At 37.1% G+C, this 16780-nt stretch overlaps 1 protein-coding gene across 1 annotated transcript in view; it reads left to right on the top strand.

Moving 5' to 3' along the window:
• LOC145982222 (pescadillo homolog) overlaps window positions 1-16780 on the top strand; it is a 46614-nt gene that overhangs the window by 6220 nt on the left and 23614 nt on the right. Inside the window, exons 2-4 of the mRNA XM_083115791.1 lie at window positions 1188-1421; window positions 3963-4072; window positions 12487-12748. Of these exons, the coding sequence (XP_082971917.1) occupies window positions 1188-1421; window positions 3963-4072; window positions 12487-12748 (606 nt within the window). The remainder of the gene's footprint in view (window positions 1-1187; window positions 1422-3962; window positions 4073-12486; window positions 12749-16780) is intronic.

Genomic DNA, 16780 nt, shown 5'->3' on the forward strand with positions numbered 1-16780 from the left:
CACCCACTGTCCATTAACTGGACGTTCTCTTCTATTTACACACCTCTTCGTCTTGCCGAACTTCGCTTCATCTATTTCGACAACAACTCCTTGACTTCCTATGGGACGAGAATTTTTAGTTACCAATTCCTCGCAAACCTGTCTGGAAAAGTTTTACCAGTCAACAACAGTTCTTCTACTCATGTCTAATTCCTCTTCTATTACAGCTTGTCTTGGGTACGGCAGATGAAACCAGAGATTGCAAAAATTAATTATCTTATCCACCGATAGGTTACTGGAACCTATAAACGTGCCATTTCTTGCTGAATGTTTGAATCCGCACGGAACTTTCTTGCGACGTAATTTACCTTGTCCATTGATTCTCTTCGAACAAATATACAACCAATTGTCATCACGTCCAATGTGCACCTTACATGCACTGCCACGTTTCCCACAATCAACTTCTTCCTTCACTATGCCGTGTTGGATTGTAAAATCCAAGGGATCTTCTACGCCCGATAATAACCTCATGTCAAATCCAGGACATGCCATTTTCTCGAAAAAAAAAAAAAAAGGGCGCATTTGGAAACCCTGATTACACTAGCGAGATCCTTTCTAAAGAAGGCTCAACTGGCAACAGCGTGAATAATTATGCAATACATCCTAATCTGTGGCCAACACTTTTATCATATTACTGCAGATTTTAAAATTTGGCTGGGAACAGACATTGCAAAAATTCATAATGGCATGTTTAATACTCCCTCTGTCCCATAATTATAGTCCGGTATGCCAAAATGGTGACTTTTTTATTTATGTTCTTTTGGATACTTGATCAGCCAATTTGTGCTGATCCTTGAGTAATAACGTTGTATGACTCATTCCAGTGTTTAATTTTCTTCTTCTGTATACACCAATGTCACAGTTTGCCTATCGGACAATTATTATGGGACAACAAACAAAATTGTACCGTACAATAATTATGGGACAGAGGGAGTATTCTGATTTGATTATACACTTGATACAGACTACACACAAACATTGAAAAACACATAAGGTACTTCCTATTTAAAAGGAAAAAGGTAATGGAAGTTTCAAATGTTTTTGTACCCCTGGACTTGTTGTTAATTTTAAAGTGCATTACACTCGTGTCAAACATTGTGTAGATGTATTGAGTATTTATTGCACTCATCATTTTCTCCATGTTTCAGTTTTCATCTGGTATAGCGACCCGCTATATCAGCAGGAAGAAGGCCTTGAGAAAGTTACAGTTGCCGCTCCGGAGTTTTACCACCCTGTGCATACTGAAGGGAATCTACCCACGGGAACCAGAAAACAGAAAAAAGGCACAGAAAAATGCACCAGGTGTCAAGGTCATGTATTCGTTGAAGGACATTCAGTTTCTGATGCACGAGCCCCTGCTGCTGAAGATCCGTGAACAGAAGGTAATGATTTGGACATTTATGTTTTATTCTTTGTTTTCAGTACATCTCCTTGCTCGGTAAAGCAACGTTGTTTGATTTAACCCTTTTGGTGCAGAGAACACACATCGAAGTTTCCCTTTATGTTGCACAAATCGTGGATATCTTAGATGTACCTGGGTGTAGACTGAATAAAAGAATGTAGAACTTGATATCATTCACAGAATACTTAGAAAAATAGAGATAATGAACAGATTTTTTTTTTAGAGATTTTTGAATACTCTGTGATGGCAACTCTGATGCTTGAAGAATATTACATGTAGTTGTTACTTATGTTGTAATGTGTAGTAGTTTGTATTTGTACACAAAATGTACACATTACGTAGTAACAAAGGAAGAGAGTTGAGTTGGTGTTTTAAGTCCACATTATGCCCCAAAAGGCTAATTGGGACTGGACCTACAGTTTAAAGTGGTATCCGAACCACTAAGTGCCTCCACCGTAATAAAGAGAGCATAAAGAAAATGATAGAATTTTTAAAATTTTAGCACTGGAAGATAAATTACATACAGTTTTTGTAAGTTATATATTTAATTGGTAGTATTTTGTATTCATCTACAAAATTTTAGGTCTCTACGGTACATAGTAACAGAGTAATAAAGATAATGGACAAACAAAAAATATTTTTTTTTGGATGGCAACACTGATGCTGGTTTTTGTAAGTTATATTGTAAACTGTAGTAGTTTGAATTTGTTCACAAAATTTGAGGTCGGTACAGAGTAGTTAATTTTCAGAAAAGGGTCCAATTTGATGAATTGGCTGTGATATTTCTATTTCTGTGCACACGTGCTGAAAGAGTTAAATCAGGTTGATTAAATAGTTATTTTTTAAACAGTAAAATCTAAAGAATGTACATAAGTCACTTGTAGATATCAGAATCACTTTTGGTGTAAGTGCGTTAATTTCTTAGATCTGAACAAAATGTGTAGTGATAGGGTGAAGCTCGTACGAAAGGAAAATTTACTGTGAAAACTTCTTGCATTAAAATTCATTAATTTTCATGAGCAAGAATAGCAAATACTTTGTTCAGAATCATATACAAAATACTAATCACGTTAAACTGTAAATAGTGTCTTTATCATTGAGCTCTAAATAAACATGGAAGCTGATAATATTTTGCAAACTGTCATTTGAGGCGCTCTGAATAATAACGGCAGATCCCAACCAAAGTTCATTTTGAGAAAAATGACATTATCTGTTTCATTTCAAAGTCAGACATAATTTTTTTACGTTCTTTTAAATATGGTTTTTCAAGTTTATCTACAAATTCTTGAACCACTGTAGTTAATAGTTTCACAGATTTTATGCTGTTCACTAGGAAAAAATATACACAAGGGAGAGAATGGGATAAAACGTATGTACAAGAAAGAACCCAACCGAACACCATGCACCTCATGTCCCCACCGTACGCAGGATTTTCTTTATTCGGAAGAAGCTGGAATTTCATTTCACCGTAACATGATACTTATAGGTAAACTTGCGCCTACTTTAGTCTCTTTATTATTACTGAAATTATTATATAGTTTCATTAACAAACACAACAAATTTTTCCAAAGTAGGTTTATAGGCACAGTATCAGAAACGGAAAAGTGTATGTTTGCACGTAATTTTTTTTAAGGTTAAATAACAAAGCATAATTGGGAAATTCCCCAAGATATGGGATAACAGGGTGACTACTTACCAGGAATTCTGAGAATAATGCGTGAATTATTTGTTCCGGGAATTATGCATGTAATCTGAGGGAATTTGTACCCATAGACGTGAAAAATTGCAACTTTTATTAATCCAAATCCCACTGAATTTATACAAGCAGTGAGGCAAGTTTTTCACAATTTAGCTTCTATTTTTATCAAGGAAGGAAAAGAAAGTTGCATGGAAAATAGAACAGAATTCAATCCGTTTACTTTGTCAGTGCCCTTTGCAGAACAATCTATTAGAGAAACTGATGGGTTGGTGGTGATTTTTACGAGTATGGCATACAGGCTTTTGTTAATCACTGGCAAAAATGAGTAGAGAAAGGGGGTGATTACATAGAGAAATAGTGTCTTGCTGCTGAAACTGTGTTTTATGCAATGGTGTATTGTGATATTTTGTATCTGCTGTGGTTTGTTCGAATGAAAATTGAGGCATTACTTTTGGAGCAACCCTCGTATATACTGTACATGCCCTTTAATTGAATTAGAATTTTTGGATAGGATTGAAATGAAACAAATCCTTTATTTGCGTAAAGAGGGGTGGGGGTTAAAGGCGATCATTCGTAAGATTAAAATAGAGGATATGTGTGTGCTTTTACCCTTGAATTTATTTAATAAAAATACTTTTATCTTTGTAATTGCAACTTTGAATTATGCTATGACTTCTGCCGCAGACTGTACTTGATCAATAGATTCTCTTGAACTACCAACCAGTTGGGTTGTGGAAGGGTTTCCAAGCTTTTAAGAACTAAGGTCAATGTCGTAGAAGATGTCTTCTCATTTGGTGCCAATGTTTTGTAATTATCTTTCAGGTGGCCATGCGTAAGTTGACAACTGCCAAACGCAAGAAGGATACGCAAACTTTCAATCGGTTGATGACCAACTTTCCCAAATTGAAAGTGGACCATCTTATAAAAGAAAGGTATGTACTTTATCCTCTCCCCCCACCCCTAATTCTCTGCAAGTAACATTTTTTAACCTTTAGCAGACAGAGCCTCACACTTTGGTATTCCCTTTGAAGATTGAGCCTTTGCAAGCATGTGCATTTCAAACTTTCCGCAAAGTACTAATTGTTAGAGATAGATGAAATTGATTTTCTTTTCGTTTGTAAAAGACAGGGCTTTTAGCAGAGATAAAATTTATGCATTGTGCCTTCGAATAATTAGTGTTCCCCTGATTGGAAATTGTAGTAGTCTGATTCATGGGTTTCATATTGCTGCAAAGGAATTTAACATCTTCAGATAAAGTTTTTAAATGCATAACATACATGGGGTCATTCCATGTCAATTAAAAAAAAATATACAAGGTGTACAACTTTGCTTCCGCCGTTTTTCCCCAAAAATATGACGCTAGAATGAAAAATATTGCTTACCCAGGCATTATTCAAAGTATTGTCCATCGCTGGCCACTACTTTCTCCCATCTTTCGGGCAGCGTACGAATGCCGCGTCTAAAAAGTTGTTCATCTTTGGAGGCGATCCACGAATCGATCCACTTTTTGACTTCTTCATAAGATCAGAAGTGTTGGTCAGCCAGTTCATGAGCCATTGATCTAAACAGGTGATAATCAGAGGGAGCGATGTCTGGAGAATAAGGCGGGTGGGGTAGGACGTCCCATCTTAATGTTTCCAAGTACGTTTTCACCACGCAACGTGGGGTCGTGCATTGTCATGCTGCAAAATCACTTTGTCGTGCCTCTCGCTGTATTGCGGCCGTTTGTCCTTCAATGCTCGGCTCAAACGCATTAATTGCGTTCGATAACGAGCATCTGTGATTGTTTCACTTGGTTTTAACAGCTTTCTGTCTTCCACCACTATGCGGGTCTTCGACGTTAAAGTCACCGTTCTTGAAGCGTTGAAACTACTCACGACAGGTTCTCTCACTTATAGCGTTCTCACCATACGTAGTGGAGAGCATTCGATGAGCCTCAGCCGCAGTTTTCTTCATATTGAAACAAAAAAGTAGAACCTCCCGCAAATGGCGAGAATTTGGCTCGTACACTGACATTTTCAATCGCGAACAACTTCACGATGCACACACCACTCGTCTAATGTTTGAATGGGGTTATCTTGACAGAGGTCCAAGCTAACTGCGTGACGTCTGCGATCTGCTTCTTTCGACCGCTACTTCCTGTTGTTGCCACTTGTCGGAAAACGGCAGAAGCAAAGTTGTACACCTTGTATATAAAATGTGGTAGCCATCAATTTTATTTCTTGGTAAGGTAAATCATATGTGTAAGTTCATTTAAAAAATTACTTGAGTTGCCTTTGTACTTCTCCCTTTGAATGATAATTCGAATTTTAGTAAACCATGTTTTCGGTCCAAAAAAATCAAATAATAAAATTTTATATATTAGTGTACTAAAATATAAATGTGATATGTTGACATTTTTTTTTTCTGGAATCCGTATTGTTTGGTTAACATTGTTGTGAAGTTTCAAATTGATTGAATAATTTATTAGGGAAAGATTGAATAATTTATTAAGGAAATAGAATTATTTTTCCAAGACAGTGCAGAGTTTCATGAAAATATGAGATCATGGGTACAGTAGTCTGGTTGAACTGACATGGAATGACCCACCTGCTATTTAAATACATACGAACGAGTTACTTTTCCCACGAGACTTACTTCAATAGGTTCTATTGATTTCGGGGTTCCCTGCCAGCATCCACTTTGTACTGTACTTCTGGTGGAGGGGGCCTCTCCGATGGTGCAGTGGTAGCGTCCTCGCCTTGTGATCCAGGATCAAGCCTTTCTGTGCAAAAGGTGGACTTAAAGCACCAACTCAATCAATCCATCAATTCTGGTGGGCCACTAATATTAATATAACCTTTATGAGTAAGTCTTGTGGAAAAAAATAACTTGTTTATGTGTATTTATGTATAACCATGTATTTTATTCCCCAAATATGAATATCTGCTATTGTGTATTGTTATATCATTGAATGATTGATTGAATTTCAAATTTTGGGTGCATCAGCACTCAGGCTATTTTGTACCCCTCCCATTATGTGCCTAAAAAACTATTTTGCATGTTAGAACCTATTTTAGGTTTATGCGCCTAAATCAAGCCCTTTTTTAGTTTTTTTTATATATTTTTAAAGGTTTTACAGGATTTTTATGTCGCACAGAGGCATTTGCTTTGTTTGATCACGAAAAATTCAAAAGACGAACGTGTATCAAACATACTCTCTGTCAATTTTCCTTTGCCTTCCTCCAAGTCCATGGTGATTTCTTAAAGCTCTAAACAAAGCAAAATGTCTGGTGCCACTGTTACCTGTACAATCCAAAATGCAAACTTCTGATCTGCGTGGTTTTGCTCACTTTCGCGTCACTTCGGTGCTTTGTGGCATTCACGTCTTGCAAACTAACATTTCAGCATTGAAGTTTGCAGCACTGTCTATGTTTTTGTTGAAAGATTATTGTCCACCTATAAGATAATCCACACACAAAATTTGCAGAGTGGATAACATGAAAAAAAGTTGTTGCCTAACTATATGACGAAGAGTGGATTTTAATAGCAAATTTGAGTGGAAGAAAAGGCTTTGTACGGCCTTAACTCCGCCATTTAAAACAAGGCATTAATAAGGCTTAGGCAACACTTTATGCAAGATAGTGTGTATTTCAGGATATGGGTGTCCCATTTTCATTGCTGATGACTATACCTAAAGTCGTTTTCACGTTCAGAAGACACAACGGCGCTTATGGAGAAACCGCACAGTGTTGCCAATACAGTGCTAGCTCATGTCGCCGGGAAATGATGATCTTCCTTCACAATGAAGGTGTTACATATTTTGTATATACACTCTGTAAAAAAAAAAATAGCATCACTTCATTATTTTTGGTCGTCAGCATTTCGCTCGTGAATTATCAGTTGTTTTATTGATTTAATTCCACTTGTCAATTTGTTTTCCTAACAATTATATAAAACACTATATCTGTACAATATATTTTTATTATTCAAGTCATAGTTACGTACATAATGCACTTGACAGAACTAATAACAAAATTATTGCAAATATAGCTTGTGGAACGTTTTCGCACAAAGGCAATTTTTGCAAGTAAAAAGATTGAACAAAGGTTTTAAATGCATCATGATATGTCAATTTGAAATGATAGTAAGTAAATACATTGACTAGTACTTAGTGTTGCCACCCCTGGCCTTCCTAAGTGCTTCCAACCTTCGAGGCATGCTATGAATGAGATTTTGACAATATTCGACCTCAATTTCATTCCAAACATGTACAATTGCTGCCATAAGTTCCTCTTTTGACCTGTACGTCTGATTACCAAGTTTTTTGCATATCATAGCCCACAGGTTTTCTATAGGATTCATGTCTGGAGAGTTGGGCGGCCACCAAAGTCTTTCAATATTCATATCATGAAACCAGTTATTCACCACCTGAGCACGGTGACAGTTTGCATTATCGTCTTGAAAAATAAAGTAGTCCAAATTCTGTCCAGAAAAATGATCTCCTGCAGTTTGTAGAACTTTCCGATTCAGGATTTCCAGATATTGATCAGCCTTAACGGTCCATGTGCAAAATGCATCCTGCCAATCCCTTTTGCAGAGAAACATGCCCAAATCATAACACTGCCACAAAACTTTTGAGTTTCTAAAATACAAGATTTTGCAAGTTCTTATCCCTTCCGCATCCACAGTTTAACTGAGCTGTCATTCCCCAGCAATTTAAATTATTTTTCATCAGAAAATATCACATGTTCCCAATCTGTATCATTCCATGCGCCATAACGTGTGACAAACTCACGTCTAGCTTTTGCATGTGCGCCAGTTAGTCTGGGTTTTTTACGTGGGACATGTTTAGAAACATCCTGTTTCTTTAGTCGGGATACTACAGTAGCATGAGTAAGATTAACTCCCACCTCATTTTGAAGTTTATGTGCAATTTGGCGTGAACTCTTTCCTCTGTTCTTCAGTGCCATGTCCTTTATCATACGATCCAGTCGACGTGATGTCTTTTTTTTTCTGCCACAGTGACTTCTCAGTGAAGATTTTCCATGTTCTTGTTACTTTTGCAGGCAGCAGCTAACTGTGGATTGATGCATTTGAAGTTGTCGACCAATTTCTCTCTGAGAATGACCATCCATATGCAAAGCAAGAACCATTCCTTGCTTACGTGGTGAAATGTCACACTTTCTGCCCATTTTTTCGAGAAAACACGCTCAAATACACTACACACCACCAGAACACTTCACAAATATGATAACGTATCCAAACTGTCAATAATGGACATGTAGTTGCAACATAAAACACGTCACAAGTTGCACTACTAACAATCGTTTTACAGATTCCTGACAATTGATTACAAAGCCTTGCAGCAGTAACTGATTGCAACACCCTCTAGCGGACACTCCAAACACTAAATCAACAAAAGAATAACACCACACTACGCAGTGATACCAGACCAATAGTTCAATCAATTGATTTCAAGTTGCGCAGGAAAGATGCATGCATGCGAAACTCAAAATTGTCAACATCCGTAATAAGAATACAGTGATGCTAATTTTTTTTTACAGAGTGTATAATGATAATTATATGTAATTATTAATATTAATATTATACTGTGAACGTTACAGTTACCCTTTTTACTATGATCTATTGCGATCACTACATGTGTGAGTGTAATGCACGAATATGACACTTCAGAAATCACTTAAAAAAGTAAAAATCACCGAGTGCTCACACAACTGAAAACACTTTTTCGAGAGAGGAAAAAAGTCTAAACAGACCAAAGCAGATCTCTCTCAAGTAAGGGTAAACCTGGCACATGGGTTAGATTCAAGTTGCAACCCAAACAAACAAATGAGTTATGGCCCACGTGAACTGATAAGACTTGAATGACTCAAGCAAGGCATGTCATATTTCTATCTTGAAGCCCCATATTTTGTCACGTGTTGGAAAGCCTTTGAAGGGTTAATATGGTGTCTATGAATTTATGTGTACGTTGGAAACTGAAAGGTGATCTTCATTTCAGTATTAATGTCGACAGTATTGTAAACAAAAACAACATGTATTTGGGACAGCACTAATGTTGCTCACAAGAGCAGCATTGGAAATAATTGTCAATTATTAAATTTCAGTAATTTCAATTCTATTATAACAAACTGCATGAAGTTAATATTTTTACTGAATGGAAATAAAACAAGAACTCGAAAACTTGGTGGTGATTAGCCGGAATGCTGCCGTGAGCCAGCTCAAGATGGCCAGACAACGCCTCCTTACTTCGCGCACGGTTCGGGTTAAAAAGAAACTCCAAATGCATGGTAGTAATATTTCTGGGAACCTTTGAGTGGTTATAAAAAAATAATGTCATTATTTTCTCCACAACTTTGTCGCTGGAAGTTTTTACTTGGAATTACAGAACAAAAAATGGCCAGCGACAACATTTTCTACTGCACGAATATAAAAAATCTCCACATACTTTATTTAAATATTTTTTAATGCAAATATGCTTTAAAGTATTGATAAATTCTGAGTACCACCATCACGTATGACAATTAAAAACAGTGTAAATATTTTTTAATAATGAATGCTTCAATTTTACGGCATGTTTCAACGTTAGGAGTAAAAACAATGTAAAAATTTTGTTTTTTAATTTATCTAAAAATATGTAAGCAAGTTACCAGTTTTTTGTGTTCACCATCGTATTCTCTACAAAATTTCCTGCAAAACTGCAGGTGCCGATTTTACTTAAGCTAAATTTGTAAATCCAGAAATTTCACAACAGCGCTCGTATTTTCCCATAAGAAAAGCATTGTTCATAAGAACCCATTGTGTCTTCTGAACGTGAAAACGAGTATAATCAGTATTTTTCAGGAATTTTGAACTGTTTGAAGTTATTTTGAATGTACTTCAGGGATTTTCGAGCGTAACTTAAGATTTTTAGGATTTTTATAGCCTATTTTAGGAACGTAAAAATCCGAGGTCTACTAATAACATAATTGCGACAAATACGGAGAAACTAGTACTCACTTTTATCCGCGAAGCTGTTTTTTCTTTGTCGATTAATGTCAGTGGCCACTGCCACCATCCTCGTTGGAACTTGCTGCACTGTTGCTTGGCGAGCGTCTTTTGTTTGTAGTTCTCTGGCTGCCGCTAGGTGCACTGTTGTTAACTGTGCGTCTGGGGCTGTGTTGTCTGCTATTTCCAGGCGATAACTGTTGTAGTAGGGGAATCCAAATATGGTGCGCTTGCCCCCCTATCGATGTTTAGCTCATGCGGGAAGTGCATTATGGCATGTGTTTCTTTGATTTTGGTGTCTACGAGCATGTGGGCAGTGTATTTGACTTGAGCCTTTTGATTTTATGGCTATTATATTTGATGTGTTTAGCAAGACCGGTAGTGGGTTGCATGTGCTAGGTGCTGTTGGATTCTTTCATTGACGGATCTGATGGACCTGCCGATGTAATGAGCCGTGCATTCGCACTCTGCATCGTATACACCTGGGTTATCAAGGGGGAAGAGGAAGTACCGTTTGTGTTTGTTCAGTTTATCAGCTATTTTGGAATTGGGTTTGTGCGCTAATTTGAATAATTGTGATGTCGAGAGACTAGAATATTCTGACTCGAGTTAAAAGCTGAGGCTGTAAATGAACACTCTGCACGTGTAAGGACAAAAGACAAGACAACACACCCAGCATCCCTACGAATATCATACTGGTCATAGGTCCAGACGCCAAAGCCTCGTTAGTCAGCAAAATGCAGTCCAGGATGTACTGCGTGGACTTGAGGTTGACAATTGGGTGTGGGGAAGGTTCACCCCCTTTCACCTGTGTTATATCATTCATAAGCATTCAAGTAATCATGTTGGAGTTTTTGTGACCCCCAGTTCTTCAATTTATCGGACGAGTCTCTAACAGTGTCTCACAACACATCACTCATAATGCCATTGCCGCAAACACGACACAATCGACAATGAATTTCGGCTGCGTTCTCTCCTGCATGAAGTAAGCGAATGACACCACGCATCTCTCAACTGGTGGGAGCAGTAATACGAGCGTCCATGTTCATCGGTTCCTACTCTCGCACCATTGAAGCTAACGGACTGCGGTTGTGTGTGGAGTGCGATTACACATTACTGCTGGCTACTGCGGTTATGTATTGTTTTTTACGAACCAATGGAAAGTTTATTTTTGAACAGCCCTCGTATTTCTATGGCTCGGAAGTTGATGAAAAATTATCCCTTTTTTTCTGAGCCTTGGAAACAATGCTAAACCTGATATCAGTCTGTTTCTCTTCAGTTAGAACCAGATAGCATTGTTCTTATTTTGCATTTTTCGACCTCTTTTGGCTTTTAGCTCATTTTTCAGTTCTTGCATTTTTGAGGTTTATTTTCATCCCACCCTATTGTTTCATGAATTTAAATGCATTTGCTTGCATAATTTACATATTTAAATTTCCTGAGATGTTTTTTTTTGCAAGTTCTCCATTAATAAAAGAATACGGTCAATGAAAATGTGCAATATTATTTCTAACTGAAATGTTTGACAATGGATTAAGTAATTGTGGCAAATTTATTTTTTCTCAAGCAAACTTTAAACAATTTGGGTGAAGCCTTACTTTGAGGTTCTCTTGCTGGGCTCTATTATTGCTCTCATCTGTGGTTTTGCAGTAAAATCAGTCACAATATGAAGAAATTATATTGTCATGTTCACAAAACACAATTGTAGTTTCAGATGCTGACCGACTACGGTATCACTCTGAAAGGCAAATGACTTACTCAGAAGTCGTGTATTTGATGTAACCTTGAAGTAAAAATGTCCTCCTCCGCTGTCTAAGGTGGTGCTTTGGACTCCGACTGCCGGACGGCATGAGTTCAGTCTCCGGGTTTTCAGCCTGTGTATAGGTCCGGAGGCAACCCACCATCGTAAGAAAATGGGGGCATTATGAGTGAGTAGCATAACCCGGTCTCTGAACTCTCCTATAACGGCTGACCTCACGTCACCCCATTACTGGTTGAAGATCTCCACACCTCTGGTAGGATTGTGGGAGGGAGACTGGCAGCCGGGAGATAGGCCAAGGCCCTTCCAGGCCTGTAGAGCCATGGGTTACGTTACGTTTTTTGCAGTAAAAATAAAGAATACTGCATTAGCATTTAATTGCTTTTATCCCTTTGCTTCAGTATTTAAACCACCAAACAATGGGTTTTAGCGAATTATTCAACTACTCTCTTCAAATATATGAAAAAATGAAGCTTTCATTTCCAAAGCAAAAATTATTTTATGTTATTTTGTAATAGTTTTAAGGTCTACATGTATTTTTTAACATCTTTTAGGTTGTCATCTTCCGAGCCATAGTTATTTCTTTTTCTTTTTCAGGTTTCCAACATTCATGGATGCGCTTCGTGATTTGGACGACTGCCTCACATTGTGCTTCATGTACAGCCAAATGGCAAACACAAAGTACGTGTACGAGACCAGGCCTCGCTTCTGCAGACGCCTCACGATGGAGTTCATGCACTACGTCATCCAGGCCAGGGCCCTGAGGAAGGCCTTCATCTCTTTCAAGGGGTACTACTACCAGGCAGAGATCAAGGGGCAGCTGGTCAACTGGATTATGCCCCATCCGTATCCTGTCTTTGTATGTACACAATATTTATAATTTAGGTGGACTATTTTTAATTCAAACTTGCATAATTCAAATGGAAGTTTATTCCTCTTAATTCCTGTTGCAACAAATGTTAAATTCTTATGTAATTCGAGCCCTTATTTGGATAATTTGAAAGTGGCTATCCAGAGGATAGGCCCACTTTAGGCAAAACCATTTTCCTTAACATTTATGCCATGACCAAAATGCTACCATGTAAAGTCAAAATTTTTTGGCATTTCTCAAGGATAGAACCTGTCCTATTCCCGTAGCATTTTTCATAGGTATAACCAATCAGAAGCAAACTCTAGGTCAGGAGTGCAGATGTAATGGCGGACGTGTGAGATGTAAACAACGTATCGCTTCACTTTTTTAAAAGCCGATAACTAGAGCCACATATTTTTGGTAATTAAAAAAAAGCAACATTTCGGTACAAAACAGTCAATTTCGGGTTCATAAGCGGTAAATAAAATAAAATTTTGCCGTTATAGTGGAGAAAAATAGGTATATGAAATGACATTGTGGTTTTAAAAATGTGAATATAATTTCAAATTTGATTTAATACCTGCACTTACTACACAAAATAAACGTATCGCTTCTCATAGCACATTTATTTCGTTACCAGAATATTAAGTTTATTCCTGTATAAAGGGGTCCATTTTTGCTTCTCAAATATTTATAGGAGAAATAACCAATTTTACGTGAATTGCAGGATAATTATGACTTCATAAAGTGTCACATCGGTAAATGAACTCGAAATTTCGTGTTTAAGTGTCTTTTTCGCATTTTGCAGCTAATTTCGCATTATTTCGTGACAAAACAGGATGGAAAAATAGACCTCAAACCTTTCAGAAAGATGAAAAATTAACGTTACAATGTGTTATTTCACATTTCGTGTTTTCGTCAAAAACGAAATATGCATGCCTGTACCGATAACTATTCAACCGAGAGATATAACATTTCATATAAAACTGTTTTAGATACAAAACAATGGCGCTGCTTAAATACGTACTTTACAATGTTTACTGTACACATATGGAAAAATATTTTACTTGTTTCAATTGTAAACACCATGCACTCAGCATAGATGGTGTAACTCAACTTGCCTTTCATGCTGTTATACATTGCAATCGCATAAGCTAACCGAAAAGTTGCATGAAATACTTCCATGTAAAGTACTATTGCTATAAGATTTTTGGAAGCATTTACGTAACATTTATGCTAGCAAAAATGTTAAAAGGTAATGCTTCCGTCTAAGCCTGCCTAACTTGGATTGCATACACCTTTTGTATGCAGGTGTTCGTCCTTGAACCCCCACTAGCCAGTGGTTTGTAAACATCTTCTTATCTGCCCTTAGTTGTCAGTTGTGATTAGTCAGGGTACTTTGTTTGCAATGTCTAAGTGTGGCATGTTGAATCTCAAGTAAATGTTAGCGATGACTTCTTTCGTGCAATAAATGAAATTGAAGATTTTCTAAATGCTGTAAAAGTAAACAAAGCAAACAAAAGTCAATTTCATCATATCGCGTGTTCCTCATCTTCGTGATTAGCCAAAAGTGGCAGAAAATTACCCAAATCAATCAAGCAAGCAACAGCACAGTATCGCGAGTGGTTTCAAAACATGGTACGAAGGGATGAAGAGTTTGAGAAAAATCGTTTCAGTTAAATGAAACAGTGAACCAACATCATTGTGTGTATTGGGTTCCAGAAAGTCTATATGCTCATGTGGAAAAAGATGTCAGTTTACCGGGCACCAGCGTCTGGTGAAGACTCGACTTCATTCAGTGCATCTAATAATCTTGGGATGAAAACTTTCTATTTTTATGAATGTGCCGTATCCATGACCTGCTAACTCATGTCTCACACGTGCACATTGTTTGGTAGATTTCTCTGGCATGTGGGTAAACTGTTCCATCGGCATGGCAGAAGAGGGAGGACATGTTACTGTGCAAGGCCTCCCAGATTTTCCTTATGCAGATCGTACACAGTACCGTGCATCTCAAACTTATCATGAATATGTACAATTGATAGGGATCTTGGAGGTTCTGTGGCACACACACTTGTCGTAGTTCCACGATGTTCTCGAATTGCTAATAACACTTCAAAATGGTCTTGCGTTCCTTGAAGAATGATCATGTTTCTGCCATTTTCTTTGACTATCCTGCCTGTCGCATGGTGACCTTGCAGGGTTGCTACGCGTCATGAAAACCTGGAAAACAGGGAAATGTCAGGAAATTTGGCTTGTCAGGGAATTTTGCAGATCATCTCGAATTTACGTGCATTTTGGAGTCTGCAAGAGAAGAAGTTGCAAAATTAACTCTTTAGCTGCGGGAAGCGACTTGAGTCGCTTTGGTTCAATATGCGTAACTTACGTAAGGCGACTGTAGTCGATTTGAAATATTCTCGTCGCTGCTGGTGTCGAGTGAAGTCGCCCCATAACGAAAGCATTTCTGAATGATGCTGCCACCTAGCGGCTTACATTTCTATTAGTTTTCAAGGACAAATCGTGCTTCTTTTCTGAACAAATGAACTTCGTGTACCTCCGTGCGTATGTAAACAAGAATGGCAGCGCGTAAGGTTTTGAAACTCTCAGATCACAGAGAAGTAACAGAGCTTTTGGATGTTATTTCGGACTGTCAATTTAGTGGATCTGATGTAATTAGTGGTGGAGAAGATGGAGAAAGTGACTGTGTTGACGATGCGTTAGTGAGTGGTACAGATTCATGTTCAGAATGTGAAAGTGATTCTGTAAATGGTGGTGTTCATAGTTTTGAGATCTACCACACAAGAAAGAACTTCAAAGCTACCTGTCAGTGCTAGACTGTAACATAAGCATAATTTTTCATTAAAATCTACCTTAAAGTGTACTTATATAGAAAACTGATTTACTTTTGTAGAAGTAGTATACGTAGTAGGGTTCTACAATAATTATTTACAATTTTTTTAAATTCTGAAAAACCCTCAAAAAAACTACGCAGCGAAGGCCACATTTGCTTGAAAAAGTCCGCAGCGAAAGAGTTAACAAGCAGTTCACTTCCACTTCTGGATTCGGTTCTTGTGATTCCACTCCCAAAAAAGATTCAGTTTACAAACTTGTTTGTTTCATTCTTATGATTCTCAGTCTTGTGCAAAATTGTGGTTCCTTCAAATTTCTGTAATAAATTTTCACTTTTATAATACTAGACATTAGAAATAATATCAAAGTAAAAGTTGCAGTCCAGATATCTGATTGATAACTAAAGTTCAATGACAATATGATCATAATTGTCGGAAAGGTTGGTAGAGATGAGGTTATTGTCTGTTATTTTATAGATCTTAGTCTTGTTCCTATAGAATTTGTATATGCAACATAAATTTCTCCAGATGCTGTGTACTTATAAATGTAAGTAAAGAAACAGCATTTTCTACGACACTATAAATCCGCCAGAAAATAAAAATTTGTGTATGGTTTTATATTGTGGAGACCTGTTAATGGTGAAATAATGTACCTCTGTTACCTTAGCCTGAAGACTAGATGCACGTCATTGTAGCAGTTAATACATTTAATGCTGATTGTAATTTTAAATTTTACTTTTCGAATTTTCTAATGTTCTTGTGTGTGTAGAATGAAATTTGCTAAAGAAAAAAGAATAGAACAGTGGTTCCCGAAACGTTGTCGGTGTACAAAATAGATACACATTTTATGTAAGTAATAAATAATTTTGTATTTTTAATTTTTAGAAATATGAAAGAATATTATATATTTAATTGAAAAACACAAGGTTCAAAGCAAAAATCATAATGATAGACATGTCTGGAAAAATTTAATTTTTGGGCTGGAAAACCTGGGAATGTCAGGGAATTTCATAATCAGAAAATTGTATCAACCCTGCCCTAGCATTCATTTCATTATTGCCAACTTTTCAGTGAACACCATACTACACATTGCTACCGGGTCATTCCATGTGAAATCAACCAATTTTAAAATATTTGGTTGCATGACCATTTTAGAAAAAAATCATTTTTAGTACATAGGTTTGTACATGTT

This window comes from Lepisma saccharinum, assembly GCF_977018435.1.
Source record: "Lepisma saccharinum chromosome 15 unlocalized genomic scaffold, izLepSacc3.1 SUPER_15_unloc_1, whole genome shotgun sequence".
Lineage (NCBI taxonomy): Eukaryota > Metazoa > Arthropoda > Insecta > Zygentoma > Lepismatidae > Lepisma > Lepisma saccharinum.